Source organism: Ranitomeya variabilis, chromosome 6 (genome assembly GCF_051348905.1).
Source record: "Ranitomeya variabilis isolate aRanVar5 chromosome 6, aRanVar5.hap1, whole genome shotgun sequence".
In the NCBI taxonomy this organism is placed as follows: domain Eukaryota; kingdom Metazoa; phylum Chordata; class Amphibia; order Anura; family Dendrobatidae; genus Ranitomeya; species Ranitomeya variabilis.
This window is the reverse complement of record NC_135237.1, coordinates 350,826,144-350,846,696: the sequence shown is the minus strand read 5'-3', so window position 1 is coordinate 350,846,696 and position 20,553 is coordinate 350,826,144. Positions and strand designations below refer to the sequence as shown.

General features: G+C 43.4%; 1 protein-coding gene across 5 annotated transcripts in view; it reads left to right on the top strand.

Annotated features, from left to right (window-relative positions):
- The window catches only part of DTNBP1 (dystrobrevin binding protein 1), a 234,886-nt gene that overhangs the window by 43,810 nt on the left and 170,523 nt on the right, over positions 1-20,553 (top strand). For all 5 annotated transcript variants that reach the window (XM_077269927.1, XM_077269925.1, XM_077269923.1 and 2 more), the window contains exons 2-3: positions 7,941-7,994; positions 14,945-14,995. Coding sequence is in view for 4 of the 5 variants with exons in the window: in XM_077269925.1 (XP_077126040.1) it covers positions 7,941-7,994; positions 14,945-14,995 (105 nt within the window). In the remaining variant the exon portion in view is untranslated. The remainder of the gene's footprint in view (positions 1-7,940; positions 7,995-14,944; positions 14,996-20,553) is intronic.

Genomic DNA, 20,553 nt, shown 5'->3' with positions numbered 1-20,553 from the left:
TTATACTGAGCTCTGATTAGGTGGTAAAAACCTGATGACAGATTCCCTTTAAAACCCTGCTGTTCTGTTTAGATTTCACATGCACTTGTACTGTTCCCGGTCATTTTTGACCGTCCTTATAAAATAATCATTTTTAGCTAATCTAAGTGGTTTTTTTAAACAGTTTTTGCACTATTATATTGCTTGTGAAGATGGTTGTTCAAATACCAGAAAAAAAAATAAATACAAAGCTTGTTTTATATTTTTTTTATATCCAAAAGGGAACATGGTATTTTTTCGATTTTTGTAAAAATTGATTATTTTTGCAGATAAAAAAAAAATCTTGATCTAAATGTTAACTATAAGTAATAATATCAAACATTATGTAGATATACTTTTTTCAAAGGCAAAAAAAAAAAAAAAAAAAGCTTTTTTCTCTATAAAATGGCAAAAAACGTTGTTTTTTTATACACTTATACTGTTCCCGGTCATTTTTGACCGGACCTAACAAAGTTGTGATTTGTACCTAATTCAAGTGTTATTTGATTACCTGTTGCATTGTTTTACTGTATGTGAACATGGTTTTCAATAATCAGATGAAAAATTAAATCAAAAACTTTTATTTTTTGAATCAAATAAATTAACATTTATGTACAGTGTAATACTGTACAACCAGCAAACACATGGAAAATCAGAAAATCATGATTTACAATATGAAATGTTGACAACTGAATGGAACTAGATCTATATGAACAGCAGGGTAAATAAAAACCAGTGAAATAAATTGCGCATAGCTATACTGGAAGCGAATCCGTCGGCTGTATCGCAACTTGAAAATGTTGGTATGTGTAAATCTGTTCTGACCAAAAGTAGTCAGATACATTGATAAATAGTAGTAGATGCAATATATAGTTCAAAATGAGGTGATAGCACCTTTATTTTTGTCAAAAATTGTCTGGAGAGCTGAATAAAGGCCTATCGGTCATTTTTTACCGAACAGTACAAGTGTAAAAAAAATTGTACCAAATAAAGTAAACAAAAATTAAAAAAAAAAAAAATTCCCACAGAGAGTACCCCCCTAATGACGAAAAGTCAGGGAGCCTCAAGTCTCAGAATCACACGCTGAATTTTTATAACATTATAGAATTTCAAAAACGGTCATTTTTGACCTAACAGAACAGCAGGGTTAATACATTTGTTGGCTCACTTTTCCCTGTTTGTAACACTTTTCAGAAGTAGCTAGCACAGTGGAAAGTTCACATTTTAACCCCTTTCTGCCAGCTGACGGAATAGTACGTCAGCTGGCAGATCCCCCGCTTTGAGGTAGGCTCTGGCGGTGAACCCACCTCAAAGCCGCGACATGTCAGCTGTTTTGTACAGCTGACATGTGCGCACAATGAGCGCGAGCGGAATCGCGATCCGCCCGCGCCCATTAGGCTGGTTTCACATTTGCGTTTAAAAACGCAGAGTTTAAAAAAAAAACGCATGTGGTGAAAACGCATGTAAACGCGTGCAAACGCTGCGTTTTTTAGACGCATGCGTTTTTGCATGCAGAAAAAAAGTGGCGTTTTGCCGCGTTTACATGCGTTTTTTCCTGCGTTTGTGTTTTTGAAACGCATGCTGAGAAGTGTGTGACAGCTGCCAATCATCAAAATCAACAAGAAAACCCACTATAAATAGAAATAGCTAGGGTTAGGGGTAGGGTTAGGGTTAGGATCCTTAGGGGTAGGGTTAGGGGTAGGGTTAGACTCCCTAGGGGTAGGGTTAGGATCCCTAGGGTTAGGGGTAGGGTTAGGATCCCTAGGGTTAGGGGTAGGGTTAGGATACCTAGGGTTAGGGGTAGGGTTAGGATACCTAGGGGTAGGGTTAGGGGTAGGGTTAGGATACCTAGGGATAGGGGTAGGGGTAGGGTTAGGATCCTTAGGGGTAGGGTTAGGATCCCTAGGGTTAGGGGTAGGGTTAGGATACCTAGGGTTAGGGGTAGGGTTAGGGGTAGGGTTAGGATACCTAGGGTTAGGATACCTAGGGTTAGGGGTAGGGTTAGGATACCTAGGGTTAGGGGTAGGGTTAGGATACCTAGGGTTAGGGGTAGGGTTAGGATACCTAGGGTTAGGGGTAGGGTTAGGGGTAGGGTTAGGGTTTGGATCCCTTTATCACCTTGATGGTGGGGGGTGGCTTATAAGTGTGTATTCTTGTTTTTTTTCTATAAAAACGCATGCGTTTTTAACGCAAACAAACGCATGTGCTTAAAAACGCATGCGTTTACATAGACAGCAATACTTTTTCTGCTGCGAAAAAACGCATGCTTTTTTTTGCGGCAAAAAAATGCAGCTATAAATTACTACAGGTTGCATTTCTGCAATAAAACGCAAGCATAAAAAAACGCATGCGTTGTCAAAACGCGGCAAAACGCATGCGTTTTTTAGCGCTAAAACGCAGCGGCAAAAAACGCAAGTGTGAAACCATCTTTAACTAGTTAAATGCCGCCGTAAAGCGCGGACAGCGGCATTTAACTAGCACTCCTGGCCGCGCTGCCGGAAGTGCTCGCACCGCTGACCCCCGTCACATGATCGGGGGTCAGCGGTGCATTGCCATAACAACCAGAGGTCTCCTTGAGACCTCTATGGTTGTTGATGGCCGATTGCTTTGAGCGCCACCCTGTGGTCGGCGTTCAAAGTACACCACCATTTCTGCTACATAGAGGTGATCTGTACTTCACCTCTATGTAGCAGAGCCGATCGAGTTGTGCATGCTTCTAGCCTCCTATGGAGGCTATTGAAGCATGCCAAAATTAAAAAAAAAAGTGTTTAAAAATATAAAAAAAATATAAAAGTTCAAATCACCCCCCTTTCGCCCCAATCAAAATAAAACAATAAAAAAATCAAACCTACACATATTTGGTATCGCTGCGTTCAGAATCGCCCGATCAGTAAAAACAAAGGATTAACCTGATCGCTAAATGGCGTAGCAAGAGAAAAAATCAAAACGCAAAAATTACGTTTTTTTGGTCGCCGCGACATTGCATTAAAATGTAATAACAGGCGATCAAAAAAACCTATCTGCACCAAAATGGTATCAATAAAAACGCCAGCTTGGCACGCAAAAAATAAGCCCTCACCTGACCCCAGATCACGAAAATTGGAGACGCTACGGGTATCGGAAAATCGCGCACATTTTTTTTTTTTTTTTTTTTTTTTAGCAAAGTTTGGAATTTTTTTCACCACTTAGATAAAAAATAACCTAGACATGTTAGGTGTCTGTGAACTCGTAATGACCTGGAGAATCATAATGGCAGGTTAGTTTTAGCATTTGGTGAACCTAGCAAAAAAGCCAAACAAAAAACAAGTGTGGGATTGCACTTTTTTTGCAATTTCATCACACTTGGAATTTTTTTCCCGTCTTCTGTTACACAGCATGGTAAAACCAATGGTATCGTTCAAAAGTACATCTCGTCCCGCAAAAAATAAGCCATCACATGGCCATATTGACGGAAAACGGAAAAATAAAAAAGTTATGGCTCTGGGAAGGAGGGGAGCAAAAGCTCCGGGGGTGAAGGGGTTAAAGGACAAATATGCCTTGCCCCATAATTTGTTGACTTTTCAATGCCACCAACAGGGACACAGACTAATATATCCCTGCATACCCATGTATAATCATTAGTCTTTCCAAAGGATTGACTACGCTGTGGATGCAAAACTGTTTCTACTTCAGAAATATAGTACAGTATTTTTTTTCTTTCTTTAATACTGCAGATGTCTTTGCACTTTGAATTCTCCAGCCCTGTCATTTGGCAATAAAGTCTAGTCATTTCTTCTTTAATAGATAAAGGCTCCTTATGTTGCAGGTTACATATCAGTCATGTGATCTAGGGCCCTCATATGACTTGTTCTGGGACAATGCCTGCTGTGTACTTCCACATGAATACTTGCCTTTGTAATCTAATCTCTATCTTGCCAATTACCAGCCACTTGTTCTGATTGAGTCAACTTTGCACCCTTATGTAAAGTGTATTCCCAGATATCTGAGCACCTTAATAATAAAACTGCTGTGGAAATCCCATGGCTCACAGTTCATACAGTTCTGTCTGAGGCTGCCAGCAATCTAGCTGCTCCCCTGCAGTGCATGTCCACTGTCTTTAACACCAGAATCCAAAATTCAGTGCTGATTAATGTCTTCGTATTTTTTCCTTGTTGAAGTGAATTCTTTGCTGTTGCAAAGCTCCAGATCCCCTGCAAAGACTTAAGGTACCTTCACACTAAATAAACGACTTTGCAACGATAACGATAGCGATCCGTGACGTTGCAGCGTCCTGGATAGCGATATCGTTGTGTTTGACACGCAGCAGCGATCTGGATCCTGCTGTGATATCGCTGGTCGTTGCTGAAAGTCCAGAACTTTATTTGGTCGTCAGATCGGCGTGTATCGTCGTGTTTGACAGCAAAAGCAACGATGCCAGCAATGTTTTACAATGGTAACCAGGGTAAATATCGGGTTACTAAGCGCAGGGCCGCGCTTAGTAACCCGATATTTTCCCTGGTTACCATTGTAAATGTAAAAAAAAACCACTACATGCTCACCTTCTGATGTCCGTCAGGTCCCTGGCCGTCTGCTTCCCGCACTGACTGTGAGCGCCGGCTGTGACGTCACCGCTGTGCTCTGCTTTTACTTTACGGCCGGCCGGAGCTCACAGTCAGTGCGGGAAGCAGACTGGTATGTACTGTTTTTTTTTTTTACATTTACAATGGTAACCAGGGTAAACATCGGGTTACTAAGCGCGGCCCTGCGCTATGTTTACCCTGGTTACCCGGGGACTTCGGCATCGTTGGTCGCTGGAGAGCTGTCTGTGTGACAGCTCTCCAGCGACCACACAACGATGAAACAGCGACGCTGCAGCGATCGGCATCGTTGTCGATATCGCTGCAGCGTCGCTTAATGTGACGGTACCTTTAGGCTATTCTCCAAGGGGTTAAATCTATGTGGGCCCTAATGACCAAGCATTTTTTTCATCAACAACTGTGCATGTGAGATTTTATGGTATTCTTTAAAGCACCACTGCAGAATTTTTTTAATTATTTTTTCTTCAAGTTCTGGAGTGGCGCGAGGGTATGTTCACACGTTCAGGAATTTTTGCGTTTTTTCGAGATAAAAACGCATTAAAAACGCATACATATGCATCCCATCATTTAGAATGCATTCTGCAATTTTTGTGCACATGATGCGTTTTTTTCCGCGGAAAAAAACGCATCGCGGTAAAAAAATGAACATGTTCATTAATTTTGCTTATTTTTCCCTTTTTCCCGCTATTCTATGCATTGGGAAAAAACGCACAAAAATCGCGCAAAACCGCAAAAAAACGCATGCGGATTTCTGTCAGAAATGTCCGTTTTTTGTCAGGAAATTTCTGCAAGAAATCCTGACGTGTGCACATACCCTAAATGTAAGCCCTCTGACCCCCGGTCTTATAATCTCCTTCACCTTTTACCGACACCGCTGCCATCCTGCGGCGCCATCTTGTGCCATAATCTCTGGCCAGAAGTTACATCACAAGACTTCAAAGCAAGTCTATGAGCGCCAGAACGAGGCTCTCAAAGAGATGTATTGAAAAGTGGCCTTCATGAAACTCTGAAGCTTGTCGGCAGGTCTCTTTTCGCAGACTGGAGCGACGCTGGAAAACGATGAAGGCGACGGCTGGTGAGTATAAGACAGTAAAATTACATTTAAAGCACCACTCCAGTGGTGCAATAAAAAAATGCTGGAGTGGTGCTATAACTGTACCATATGATTTATACATTCTTTTTTTTCAAAGGAGGACTAGGGGGAAAAAACAGTAATTCCGCAGTATTTATATTATCATTTTTTTTTTTTTTCCGTGACGCTTTGGAGTATTTACACTTTTTTTTTTTTTGGGGGGGGGGGGGGCAGCAGATGAACACAATGTTTAAATGTTATTTCTTGTCTAGTTCCATTATGGATGTGGTGATATGGTGGTATGTAGTTTTTTTCAAAAGAAAGATTTTTGTAAAATGAAATAATTATAACTTTTTTTTTTGTAAACATAACACTATGAGCTGAAGCCTTAAGCTCTGACTACCTGTAGGTCTCAGCCAATAATGACAGTCATTCTAGGTTTTTTCACTCTAACGCCTATTCAAACAGATTGTAGCTAAAAAATGGAGCTCTGGCAGTGAAATGATCATAGAGTTTTAGACTGATTTAGATGAAAGAAACCAGATAAATTTGTATTCATGGGATAACTTTAAAGGCATTTATACCTGGCCTATAAATCAAAGGTATACTTTGGGTGAAAGGTCCTTAAAAAGTGTTATTTCTTCCCTTCGCTAGGGCAGCCTACATGCCATTGTGTGCTTATACAATGGTATAATTTTGAAGTAACACAATATGAATACATACAATAGAAAACACTGGCACACCTAGGGAGTGACCGAAAAATGATGGTACAATAGAGGACGCACTGGCACACTTGCAGAGTAAAAGCTTTGCAGCTGCAGGTGAAAGGAACAGGTTCTGTGCAAACCCTATTCAGTAATGACTGCAATACAATGTACATATGAGAGCCTATGAGGTACCTGGGGTGTATAAATAGTATCCGAGGGACTTACTTGGTTAGGCTTGAATTGATGCTGAGGTGGCTGGATAGTGGGTACGCAGAGAGGCCGAGGTGCGGGGAGCGTCCTCCCGTGGTGGCGATTCTCGCAAGCCCGGGATCCAGAGAAAAGAAGGTGCGCGTGTGTCAGGTCAGAAACTAGCGACGGGCTCCGGCCGGAAGCGCCACCGCAGTAAAGCAAGTTTGCTGGTTGCCAGGGGGATGTGATGTCACTTGTGGCAAGGACGGAGGCGTAGAAAGTAGTGATGAGCGAGTGTACTCGTTGCTCGGGTGGTCTCCGAGTATTTGTGACTGCTAGGAGATTTAGTTTTCCTTGCCGCTTCTGCATTATTTACAGCTGATAAGCAGCTTAAATACATGTGAGGATTCCCTAGCAACAAGGCAACCCCCACATGCATGTACTCAAGCTGGCTATTTATCCAGCCGACAAAAACTAAATCTCCGAGCAGTCACAAATACTCGGAGATCATCCGAGCGTGCTCGGGAAAACCTGAGCAACAAAGTATATTCACTAATCACTAGTAGAGAGGACAGCAGTCAACCAGACATCACACCTTGGCCTCTCTGCGCACCCACTCTCCAGCCGCTGGTGCAGTACCTCAGCATCAATTCAAGCCTAACCAAGTAAATCCCTCGGTTACTACTTATACACCCCAGGTACTTCATAGGCTCTCATATGTACATTGCAGCTCGGTGATCTTTATTTATTATTACAATATGAATACACCCAACATTGTCCATCCCTGTAATCTGAGCTCCAGACTGCTGAGGGAAATGTGGATCCCTGTAGCCAACGGTTCTAATGTAACCATAACTCCCCTATAGTGCAGTGGAGATCATCGACAGACATGTGTATTAGGACATTTCTGTAAAATCATTTAAGAAGTTTTTTGTGAAATCGATATCTTTTAATGTGAACCAGTTCTTTCCGTGTAACTTTTCAGATAGAAATCACTGTGGAAAATGATGGTTTCACATCATAGCAGCAGAGCAAATATTGGTTGTCTGGGTCAAAGACTTCCTCAAGAGCACTTCTTTCCATAGACTTTTCTTTTCTCGTTGTGCTGTTTGCTCAAGCTATTCACAATCCATGTTCATATTTTCCATTGTTTTATGTTTCACCACTACGGCAACAATAACCATAAGCTCATAGAAGACTACCAAAAGCATGACTTCTTCACATTATGATTTTTTTCATTATTTATTTTTCCTAATTGAAAAGCAGAATACATCTGCTGATATCTAGCATCTCACATTTATTGGATTCTCTGTAGTTTACAAATATATATCGGATTGTCTCACTATTTTAAAGCTTTATTTTATTTTTTAATTGCAGGTTAAAAAGTTTAGGTGATAAATCAAGAGAAGTGAAGATCAAAAAGCAGCACAGGTACACATAACAATGCATCCTTTTCTTTAGTATCTGTTTTCATCTTTCCGTTAAAGGAGTTGTCCACTACTGGATTATCCCTAAGGCTAGGGTCACATTGCGTTAGGGCAATCCGTTAAGCGCATAGCGCTAGCGGATTGCGCTAACGCAATGCTTCTCTAGGGTCCGCGTTCGGCGTCCCCGCTAGCGCAGATCCCCGATCTGCACTAGCGAGGAACGGACCTCGGGCGCGCCGCGGAACGCTGCAAGCAGCGTCCGAGGTCCGTCACTCACATGACGGCACATCGCTAGCGCACGCCCAATGTGGGTGGGCGCTAGCGACGCGTTCACCATTACAGGCTATGGCGGCGTTAACGGACTACGTTAACACCGCGTTATGCCGCGGTGTAACGTAGTCCGTTAAACGCGGTCACATAACGCAATGTGACCCTAGCCTAATTAATTTTCAAAGGAGAGAAAGAGCTGACAAAAGGTAGACAACACTTGCAGACTGTCAGCTCCTTCTCTCCTTTTTTTTCTATCTAGCTATAGGGAAAGTAAATACTGTATATACTTAAGTATAAGCCGAGGCACCTACTTTTGCAGCGGAAAACTGGGTAAGCTTATTGACTCGGGTACGCATTGTCCCCTCATCCCTGTCCTACTATGCATGGCTCCCCCTTCCCTGTCCTGGTATGAATGCCTCCCCATCCCTGTGTGCATGCCTCCTCTGTCACTGTCATTGTATGCATGCCTTCCCTGTTCTGGTATGAATGCCTCTCTCGTCCCTGCCCCTGTCTGCATGCCTCCCCCGTTCTTCCCTGTATGCATCTCTCCAGGGTGGATTGATTTAAATCACGCCGATTTAAATCATGATTTAAATCACGATTTAAATCAAAAGATTTTTTTCTATTTAAATCGGATCGATTTAAATCATGATTTTAATCATGATTTAAATTACTGATTTAAATCAAAAGGTTTTTTTTAATATAAATCACGATTAAAATGAGAAGTGAGAGCAGTGCGCATGTGCGCCCATAGTTACACGGACGAAACTAGGGGCAACGATCTAACGCCAGGGTGAGGGGGGGACCCCAAAGTAAGTAAAAATCTTTTTTGTTTTACTATATGGCAATAGGTAGGTGTTTAAAAGCAGCATGTCTTAATTGTATAAACTATTAATAGCCTCCACATTTTGTTCATACTGCCCCTTTAATTCCACACTTCTAGCTTGGTTTCACTTTTGGTTTAGTTTCTTTTTCCATTCAGTTGACATGCCCAAACTTGTTGGATAGTCAGCATCCTACAGAAACCTCTGGAAGAGCATGGCATTGTGAATGTTACACATATACAGCCTTTATTCTACTGAGTTAAACAACTCAGCTTTATCTCATGATGGAAGAACCTTTGGATGGTAAAATATTTTCCTCAAAAAGCAGTTTATTGAAAAAAATCCGATTTAAATCAAAAAAATCCGATTTAAATCAAAAAAATCCGATTTTTTTTGATTTTTTTTAAAAAAACATTGATTTTTATCCACCCTGCATCTCTCCCCCGTTCTGTCCCTGTATGCATCTCTCCCCCGTTCTGTCCTTGTATGCTTCTCTCCCCGTTCAGTCTGTCCCTGTATGCTTCTCTCCCCGTTCAGTCTGTCCCTGTATGCATGCCTCCCCCGTTCAGTCTCTGTATGCATGCCTCCCCCGTTCAGTCTCTGTATGCATGCCTCTCCCGTTCAGTCTCTGTATGCATACCTCCCCCGTTCAGTCTCTATGCATGCCTCCCCCGTTTAGTCCCTGTATGCATGCCTCCCCCGTTCAGTCTCTGTATGCATGCCTCCCCTGTTCAGTCTCTGTATGCATACCTCCCCCGTTTAGTCCCTGTATGCATGCCTCCCCCGTTTAGTCCCTGTATGCATGCCTCCCCCGTTCAGTCTCTGTATGCATGCCTCCCCTGTTCAGTCCCTGTATGCATGCCTCCCCTTTTCAGTCCCTGTATGCATGCCTCCCCCGTTCAGTACCTGTATGCATGCCTCCTTATTCCCTATCCCTGTGTGCATGTTTCCTATGGGAGTGGAGACGCATCCATATTCATCACCTTAGGCTACTTTCACACATCAGGTTTTTTGTTTCAGGCACAATCCGGCCATTTTTTACAAAAACGCATCTGTTTGTTTTTTTTACGCCAGATCCGTTTTTTTTCTCATAGTGTTGTATAAGTGCCTGATGGCCAGACGTTTCATCTGTTTTTTTCCGGATCCGTCCAATTAGTGGTTTCCGGGGGACGGAGAAAACGTCCAGATGAACGTTTTTTCGTCTGCAGAAAAAAGCGCACAGTGACGGAACCGGACAAAAACATGTGAAACGGAGATGTGAAACTGTCTCGTGTTTTCAGCACTAAAAAATGTGCTGAAAAACTCGGCTTATATATACGGTAAATCCTAATGGCTGCTACAATTACCTATTAGCTTGTATTGAGCTAAATAAGAATATAATATTTCTATTACTGGGAGCTTTACTTATACACTACTGTCCCATCTATGTCTATTTAGTGTGTATGATTTTTTTTTTCCTAGTTAGCCTTTTTATATAGACAATAAAACGTGACTTATTAGTGCCCTATTTAGATATACATTGAATTCTGATTATTTGAGGGAAGTGTACTTACACCATTGTTAGCAGTGAAGTACCTCTGTCTAGCATTCTAGTTTTATTCCATTATGACTAGCGATGATATGCCATAACATTATGATCAGTCGGAGTCCAAGCTTTAGTAGTTCCCATGAATCAAAGGACTGCACGTTGTCCAAGCAGATGCACCCCCATTGGTCTCTGTGATGTGCCCCCCACTTGCTATAGCCGAAACACTTTTAGGCTATGTGCACACGTTGCAGATTCGTCTGCGTTTTACCTGCGGAATTACCGCGGATTTCCTGCCGTTTTTGTGCAGATTCCACCTGCGGTTTGACACCTTCGGATTCCTATTGAGGAGCAGGTGTAAACCGCTGCGGAATCCACACAAAGAATTGACATGCAGCAGAAAATACAAGGCAGCGTTTCCGTGTGGTATTTTCCGCAGCATGTGCACAGCGGATTGGTTTTCCATAAGTTTACATGGTAATGTAAACTTAGGGAAAACGGCTATACACAGTGGCCAATCCACTGCGGATCCACAGCCAAATCCGCAACGTGTGCACATAATCTTAAGGGCCTTTTCACATGTTGTAGATTTGTGGTTTTGTTTTTTTTCTTTCACATATTTGTAATTAAACCTAAAGCTGATGCCAGCAAAATGAATGAGAATCTTGAAGTCTCATGCACGGTGCAGATTTAAATTTGTAGCATGTCGATTCTTCAGTGGTTTTGCAGTGTTTTTTTTTTCTCTCAAAGAAAGCAATGAGTAAAAAGGCTGTCAGTTTTTGCAGCATTTTTTGAAGAAAAAAAGAACACATCTACAGCAGGGTGTGAAACCAATTTATTTTTGTGATTTCCAAGGTTTTAAACAAAATTTCTTGTTGTACTCACATGAGCATGGATGTAACTATTAGTATAGTTTAATTAAATTAGTGATATCTGTTAAAGGGAACCTGTCACCCCCCCCAGGCATTTGTAACTAAAAGAGCCACCTTGTGCAGCACTAATGCTGCATTCTGTCAAGGTGGCGCTTTTAGTTGGGGTCCCTGCCAACGCTGAACTATTCGTTTTTAGAATTTGCCTTTCCTCCCTGTAGTTTGTCGGGGGCGCATGTCTTTTCCCCCCTGACACAAACGCCTCCCAGCCATTACTCAGGGCCTCCGGGCGCCGCCTCAACTTCCTTCCTTAACATCCCTGACACCTGCGCTGTAAGTTTTTTTTTTTTTTTTTTCGGGCATGCGCACTTTGCACTGCCTTTAGACTCCCATCACATGATGGGAACTTACAGCGCAGGTGCCAGGGACGTTAATGAAGGAAGAGGCGGCAGCACCCGGAGGCTCTGAGTGATGGCTGGGAGGTGTTTGTGTCAGGGGGGAAAAGACATGCCCCCCCGACAAACTACAGGTAGGAAAGGCAAATTCTAAAAACAAATAGTTCAGCGTTGGCAGGGACCCCAACTAAAAGAGCCACCTAGACAGAATGCAGCATTAGTGCTGCACAAGGTGGCTCTTTCAGTTAAAACCGCCTGGGGGGGGGGGTGACAGGATCCCTTTAAAGTAAACAATAGATGACCAGCTCAATGCCCTATCAATGTGTACAAGTAAACAATGCCCTACTAATTCAGCATCCCCTACTTTTTCTACATTTGCAATTGTGTAGTTTTACATGAACTCCAGTAACTTTTAGGGTACCGTCACACAGTGCAATTTTGATCGCTACGACGGTACGATTCGTGACGTTCTAGCGATATCGTTACGATATCGCAGTGTCTGACACGCAGCAGCGATCAGGGATCCTGCTGAGAATCATACGTCGTAGCAGATCGTTTGGAACTTTCTTTCGTCGCTTGATCACCCGCTGACATCGCTGGATCGTTGTGTGTGACAGCGATCCAGCGATGCGTTCGCTGGTAACCAGGGTAAACATCGGGTAACTAAGCGCAGGGCCGCGCTTAGTAACCCGATGTTTACCGTGGTTACCAGCGTAAAAGTAAAAAAAAACAAACCGTACATGCTCACCATCTGATGTCCGTCCGGTCCCTTGCCGTCCGCTTCCCGCTCTGACTGTCTGCCGGCCGGAAAGTGAGAGCAGATCACAGCGGTGACGTCACCGCTGCACTCTGCTCTCACTGTACGGCCAGATCTGTCAGAGCAGGAAGCGGACGGCAAGGGACCGGACGGACATCAGATGGTGAGCATGTACGTTTTTTTTTTTTTTTACTTTTACGCTGGTAACCACGGTAAACATCGGGTTACTAAGCGCGGCCCTGCGCTTAGTAACCCGATGTTTACCCTGGTTACCCAGGGACTTCGGCATCGCTCCAGCGCCGTGATTGCAACGTGTGACCGCAGTCTACGACGCTGGAGCGATAATCATACGATCGCTGCGACGTCACGGATCGTGCCGTCGTAGCGATCAAAATTGCACTGTGTGACGGTACCCTTAGGCTATGTGTGCATGTTGCGTATTTGCTTGCAGAAATTTCTGCAAGGTTTCTGCATCTCTTGGCAGAAAAACGCAGCCGGAAATATGTGAGTTTTTGTAAATCCATAGAGCTAAATAAAGATCTATTATAAAAAAAAAAAAAAAGAATTGTGATGTCATTTCCTTGTTCAACCTCTTCAGCCAGATACCCTCATTAATATTAAATAAAGACACACACACACACACACACACACACACACACCAGCCTATGTAGGAGCATTAACATAGTAAACCTACAAATGCTGTAACAAAAAAGCAACTGTCAGAAATCTGCATGAAATGCAATATCTGTTTATTTAAAAAAAAATTGCGTGGGCTCCCGCATAATTTTAATAACCAGCACAGGGAAAGCAGACGGCTTTGGGCAGGTGTTAATATTCTGAGAAGGAACCAATAGCCAAAGGTTCCCAGGCTATTAATATCAGCTGACAGCTGTTTGCTTACCTTTTAACTGACTAGTTTACAGGGGAACCCCAGAAAAAAATTGACATGGTGTCCCCCTATAAAATTGAACCAGCAAAGGCTAGGCAGACAGTTGCAAGCTGATATTAATAGCCTGGGAAGGGGCAATGAATATGGGCATGCCCCCAGGCTAAAAACATCAGCTCTCAGCCGCCCCAGAAATGGCGCATCTTATAGATGCACCAATTCTTTCTCTTAGCCTCGCTCTTCCCACTTGCCCTGTAGCGGTGGCAAGTAGGGTTCATATTTGTGGGGTTGATGTCACCTTTGTATTGTCAGGTGACATCAACCCCACAGGTTAGTAATGGAGAGGCGTCTTACTAATCCTATAGTTACATGGTAAATAAAGACACCGCCAGAATAAAGTCCTTTATTTAAAATAATCACACAGACTCCTTTATTGAATCTAAATTTACCATACTTAACGCCTAATCCCCGACACCCTCATCTCCTGCAACAAAAATAAAATAATAAACCAACATATAATACTATCCTGTCCGACGTAGTCCATTTAATACCGAGTGTCCCACAGTGAACTCACGTGTAGAACAGATGTGACCGCTCTACCCGGCCTCCGGCGATACACTGACGAGGTAATCGCTCCAGCAGTGTATCCCTGCCATGAGAGTTCACCGGAATTCATCAGCTCCGGTACTCTCACTTACGGCACTACCGCTGTGTGAGAACTTTCCCACACAGCAGTGCCTCAGATTGTTTTTATGATGCACTAATACAGGACAAGATTTTTGTTCTATTTTCATCTCCTCCATTCAATATTTGCATGAGCTTGACAAGTGAGTGATATACACATATTCTCAGCCCCCACACACAGACACACATTCTCCGCTCACACACTCTTCCTCCTTCTGACATCATTCCCCTTTGACAAATCGCAGCGTTTTTGGCAGCAAATACGCAGATTTGACTGACTAATTTGAAGTCAATGAGTCAAAAACGCTGCAGAAACGCAAAAAAAAATTGACATGCTGCGGAAAACAAAACGCTGCAAATACGGATGGAAATCTACGGATCATGTGCACAACACTTCAGGATTCTCATTGCATTACCTTGCATAAGTATTCCATTGCATTTTTGGAGCTTTCCGCACTTAAAACAATGCCGCGAAAACACATCAGAAGCGCATTGTGTGCACATAGCCGTAGAGTAAAGCTGATCTTTGGGATCCAGAAAAAGGCAACAAATAAGGCAGCAAAACCTGTGTTTTGTCTGCAGATTTATTTACTGCCAAGAGATCAGGTTTTAGCTGCAGAAAAAAACTACGTGTGAACATAGCCTTATTCAGTTGAGAATAGACGGACACAGTCTTAAGATGATCTGTTTGTGTATACATTATGTATGAAGTATCTAATGAATGTTTTCATTGTTACTTTATAGGCCCGCAGAACAATCTGTCAGGTTTCCAGCGGGTGTGGAACTTCTTAGCAGGTAATTGCTTTACTAGCCTCTAATGACTTTAATGTGGCTGCAAAAATAAATGCAATGGACTATAAAATCCATATAATTTAACGTAATTAAGTAGTGTTCCAAACGTGGCACAACCCCAAAATACACTGGAGAAAGGCATGAGTATTCTCTGGACCTGGATGTCTGTTTAGATTTCTTTTTCTTTTTTTCTTATGATCCACTTTTTCTGAGATGCCAAATGGAAGACCGAGCAGGCAGCCTCTGTCACAAATCTAAAAATATAAACTATTAATTTATTGTTGCTTATATAGCGCTATCGTATTCCGCAGCGCTTTCCAGACATCATAATCACTGTCCCCATTGGGGCTCATAATCCACATTACAGTATGTCACAGGAGTGTGGAAGGAAAACAGAGAAAACTCGCACAAATGCGGGGAGAACATAAAAACTCCTGCAGATGTTTTCATTGGTGGGATGAACTCAGGAACCCAGCGCTACTAACCACTGAGAAACCAGATATATATACTTCAGTTTAATGATCGTCTTCACATATAATAACTTAAGGCCTCCATCGTACAGTGTTGAAAAATGTGAAAAAAAAAAAAATGCAGGTTTTTTTTTTTATTACTGTTTTACAAATGTTCTCAGTGGAAATTTGTATTTTAGAATGTTCTAGTTTTCACTTTGTAAAGAATCGTACCAGTAAGGCAGCCTATTAAACACCCCAATTTTTGCAAGCAAACACTGGAGTGGTTCTGCCAAGTTAAAGGGGTTGTCTGGGATTTTAACCCCTTCCCGACCTGTGACGCCACGTAGTCGTCATGAAAGTCTGTGCCAATCCGACCAGTGACGCCTATGTGGCGTCATGGAGGGATCGTGTCCCTGCAGATCGGGTGAAAGGGTTAACTCCAATTTCACCCGATCTGCAGGGACAGGGGGAGTGGTGCTTTAGCCCGGGGGGGGTGGCTTTGCCCCCACGTGGCTACGATCGCTCTGATTGGCTGTTGCACTTTCAACAGCCAATCAGCAATTTGTAATATTTCACCTATGAAAAGTGGTGAAATATTACAATCCAGCCATGGCCGATGCTGCAATATCATCGGCCATGGCTGGAAACCCTGATGTGCCCCCCGCCACCGATCTCCTCCCCAGTCCTCCGTTCTGTGGTCCGCTCCCCTCCGTCCTCCTGTCCGCTCCCCCGTCCTCCTGTGCGCCCCTCCCGTGCTCCGATACCCCCCCTGTGCTCCGATCCCCCCACCTCATACTTACCGATCCTCCCGGTGTCCGTCCGTCTGTTCCATGGGCGCCGCCATCTTCCAAAATGGCGGGCGCATGCGCAGTCCCAGGTACGTTTTGATCACTGTGATAAAACCTATCGCAGTGATCAAAATAAAAAAAATAGTAAATGAACCCCCCCCTTTATCACCCCTATAGGTAGGGACAATAATAAAATAAAGAAAATATATTTACTTTTATTTTTCCACTAGGGTTAGGGTTAGAACTAGGGTTAGGGTTAGGGCTAGGGTAGTGTAGTGTATGTGCACACGTATTCTGGTCCTCTGCGGATTTTTCCGCAGTGCAAAACTACGGATTTACCGCGTTTTTTCTGCGGATTTCACTGTGGTTTTACAACTGCGGTTTTTTATAGGAGCAGCTGTAAAACCACTGCGGAATCCGCAGAAAGAAGTGACATGCTGTGGAATGTAAACCGCTGAGTTTCCGCGCAGTTTTTTCCACAGCATGTGCACAGCGGTTTTTGTTTCCCATAGGCTTACATTGAACTGTAAACTCATGGGAAACTGCTGAGGACCCGCAGCTGCGGAACCGCAGCGTTTTCCGCAGTTTTTTCTGCAGCGTGTGCAGATACCCTTAGAATTAGGCTATGTGCACACGGTGCGGATTTGGCTGCGGATCCGCAGCAAATTGGCCGCTGCGGATTCATTGCAGTTTTCCATCAGGTTTACAGTACCATGTAAACCTATGGAAAACCAAATCCGCTGTGCCCATGGTGCGGAAAATACCGCGTGGAAACGCTGCTTTGTATTTTCCGCAGCATGTCAATTCTTTGTGCGGATTCCGCAGCGTTTTACACCTGTTCCTCAATAGGAATCCGCAGGTGAAATCCGCACAAAAAACACTGGAAATCCGCGGTAAATCTGCAGGTAAAATGTAGTGCCTTTTCAAAAATGGTGCAGAAAAATCTCTCACAAATCCGCAACTTGGGCACATAGCCTTAGCGTTAGGGTTGCAAATAGGGGTAAGATTAGGCTTGTGGTTAGGGTTTTGGTTAGGGTTAGGGGTGGGTTGTGGTTAGGGTTGTGGTTAGGGTTAGGGGTGGGTTGGGGTTAGGGTTGTGGTTAGGGGTGTGTTGGGGTTAGGGTTGTGATTAGGGTTATGGCTAGAGTTGGGATTAGGGTTAGGCACATCAGGGGTCTTCCAACGCAACTTGGCGCCACCATTGATTCCAGCCAATCTTGCGTTCAAAAAGTCAAATGGTGCTTCCTCGCTTCCGAGCCCCGACATGCGCCCAAACAGTGGTTTACCCCACATATGGGGTACTAGCATACTCAGGACAAACTGGGCAACAACTTTTGGGGTCCAATTTCTCCTCTTAACCCTTGCGAAAATAAAAAATTGCTTGCTAAAACATCATTTTTGAGGAAAGAAAAATTATTTTTTATTTTCACGGCTCTGCGTTGTAAACTTCTGTGAAGCACTTGGGGGTTCAAAGTGCTCACCACATATCTAGATAAGTTCCTTGGGGGTCTAGTTTCCAAAATGGGGTCACTTGTTGGGGGTTTCTACACATCAGGGGCTCTGCAAACGTAACATGATGCCTGCAGACCATTCCATCAAAGTCTGCATTCCAAAATGTCACTACTTCCCTTCTGAGCCCCAACGTGTGCCCAAACGGTGGTCCCCCCCCCCCCACATATGGGGTATCAGCGTACTCAGGACAAACTGGACAACAACTTTTGGGGTCCAATTTCTCCTGTTACTCTTGTGAAGAAAAAAAATTGCGGGCTAAAAAATAATTTTTGAGGAAAGAAAAATGATTTTTTATTTTCACGGCTCTGCGTTATAAACTTCTGTGAAGCACTTGGGGGTTTAAAGTGCTCACTATGCATCTAGATAAGTTCCTTGGGGGGGTCTAGTTTCCAAAATGGGTCAGATGTGGGGGAGCTCCAATGTTTAGGCACACAGGGGCTCTCCAAATGCGACATGGTGTCCGCTAAAGATTGGAGCCAATTTTTCATTGAAAAAGTCAAATGGCGCTCCTTCCCTTCCGAGCCCTGTCGTGCACCCAAACAGTGGTTCCCCCCCACATATGGGGTATCGGCATACTCGGGACAAATTGCCCAACACATTTTAGGATCCATTTTATCCTGTTGCCAATGTGGAAATGAACAAATTGAGGCTAAAAGAAATTTTTTGTGAAGAAAAAAAAAAAAAAGTACTTTTTCATTTTTACGCATCAATTTGTGAAGCACCTGGGGGTTCAAAGTGCTCACTATGCATCTAGATAAGTTCCTTGGGGGGTCTAGTTTCCAAAATGGGGTCACTTGTGGGGGAGCTCCAATGTTTAGGCACACAGGGGCTCTCCAAACACGACATGTTGTCCGCTAAAGATTGGAGCCAATTTTTCATTGAAAAAGTAAAATGGCGCTCCTTCCCTTCCGAGCCCTGTCGTGCGCTCAAACAGTGGTTCCCCCCCACATATAGGGTATCGGCGTACTCTGGACAAATTGTATAATTAACTTTTGGGGTCCAGCTTCTCTTTTTACCCTTGGGAAAATAAAAAAATTGTTGCTAAAAGATCATTTTTGTGACTAAAAAGTTAAATGTTCATTTTTTTCCTTCCAGGTTGCTTCTGCTTCTGTGAAGCACCTGAAGGGTTAATAAACTTCTTGAATGTAGTTTTGAGCACCTTGAGGGGGTGCAGTTTTTAGAATGGTGTCACTTTTGGGTATTTTCAGCCATATAGACCCCTCAAACTGACTTCAAATGTGAGGTGGTCCCTAAAAAAATGGTTTTGTAAATTTCGTTGTAACAATGAGAAATCGCTGGTCAAATTTTAACCCTTATAACTTCCTAGCAAAAAAAAAAAAATTTTGTTTCCAAAATTGTGCTGATGTAAAGTAGACATGTGGGAAATGTTATTTATTAACTATTTTGTGTCCCATAACTCTCTCGTTTAATAGAATAAAAATTCAAAATTTGAAAATTGCGAAATTTTTAAAATTTTAGCCAAATTTCCTTTTTTTCACAAATAAACTCAAAAATTATCAACCTAAATTTACCACTAACGTGAAGCACAATATGTCACGAAAAAACAATCTCAGAACCGCTAGGATCCGTTGAAGCGTTTCTGAGTTATTACCTCATAAAGGGACACTGGTCAGAATTGCAAAAAACGGCAAGGTCATTAAGGCCAAAATAGGCTGGGTCATGAAGGGGTTAAGATGGAAGGCCTATCCTTAGGCTAGGTCATCAATGTCTGATCGGTAGGGATGCAACACCCGCCACCAGGCATATCAGCTGTTTCCAGTGTTGGCAGCTTTCGTAACTGCTCAGTTACGGAGCAACGCAGCACAGCTCTGACTTTATAGTGGCCAATGCCAGGTGCTACACATCCGCCACCTATTCAAATCAATAGAGTGGATGTGCAGTACCCGGCCGCAGCCAATATTCTGGAGCTGTGCAGCTCCGTAACTGAATAGTTCTGGTCACTGCCGACACTGGGAACAGCTGACTGGCGGGGTGCCAGTCGTCACACCCCCACCAATCAGCCGTTCATCACCTATCCTATCCATATGCTATCCATCAATGTTAGGCTACTTTCACATTAGCGTTGTGCACTGCACGTCGCAATGCGATGTTGCGGCGCACCAACGCATACTGTGGAAGCGCCGCACAACGGGGGCAGCGGATGCTGTTTTTCAACGCATCCTGTGCCCCATTGTGAGGTGCGGGGAGGCGGGGGCGGAGTTCCTGCCGTGCATGCACGGTCGGAAATGCTGGACACGACGCACCAAAAAACGTTACACGCAACGTTTTTTGGTGGCGACGGTCCGACGCAACACTACGCACGACGGTTGCGACGTGTGGCAATGCATCGCACTGTGTCGCTAATGCAAGTCAATGGAGAAAAAACGCATCCTGCAAGCACTTTTGCAGGATGCGTTTTTTCTCCAAAACGACGCATAGCGACGTGCAGTGCATGACGCTAGTGTGAAAGTAGCCTAACAGTCCTAGACAAACCCCTTACACATTGATGTGTATTTGGAAGACAAGTACCTCATCAGTAAAAGAACTTGAACTTCATGACTCAGTCCCTGGCCACATTAAAGATATCCATTAAGCATCTAGGGGAGGAATTCATCATATACATTACATGTACAAAAGCTGCAGAATTTTACCCAACTTGTAGTTAAGTAATTCAGCAAACTAACGTTTTTACGCTAACACCCCAACCCCCCAGACACGTGGATGGAGCTTATCGGGAAAGGCGTTGTTTAACTTGGCATTATAGACTCGCTTTATTTATGCCAGAAAGTAGAGTAAATTCTAGCATAAG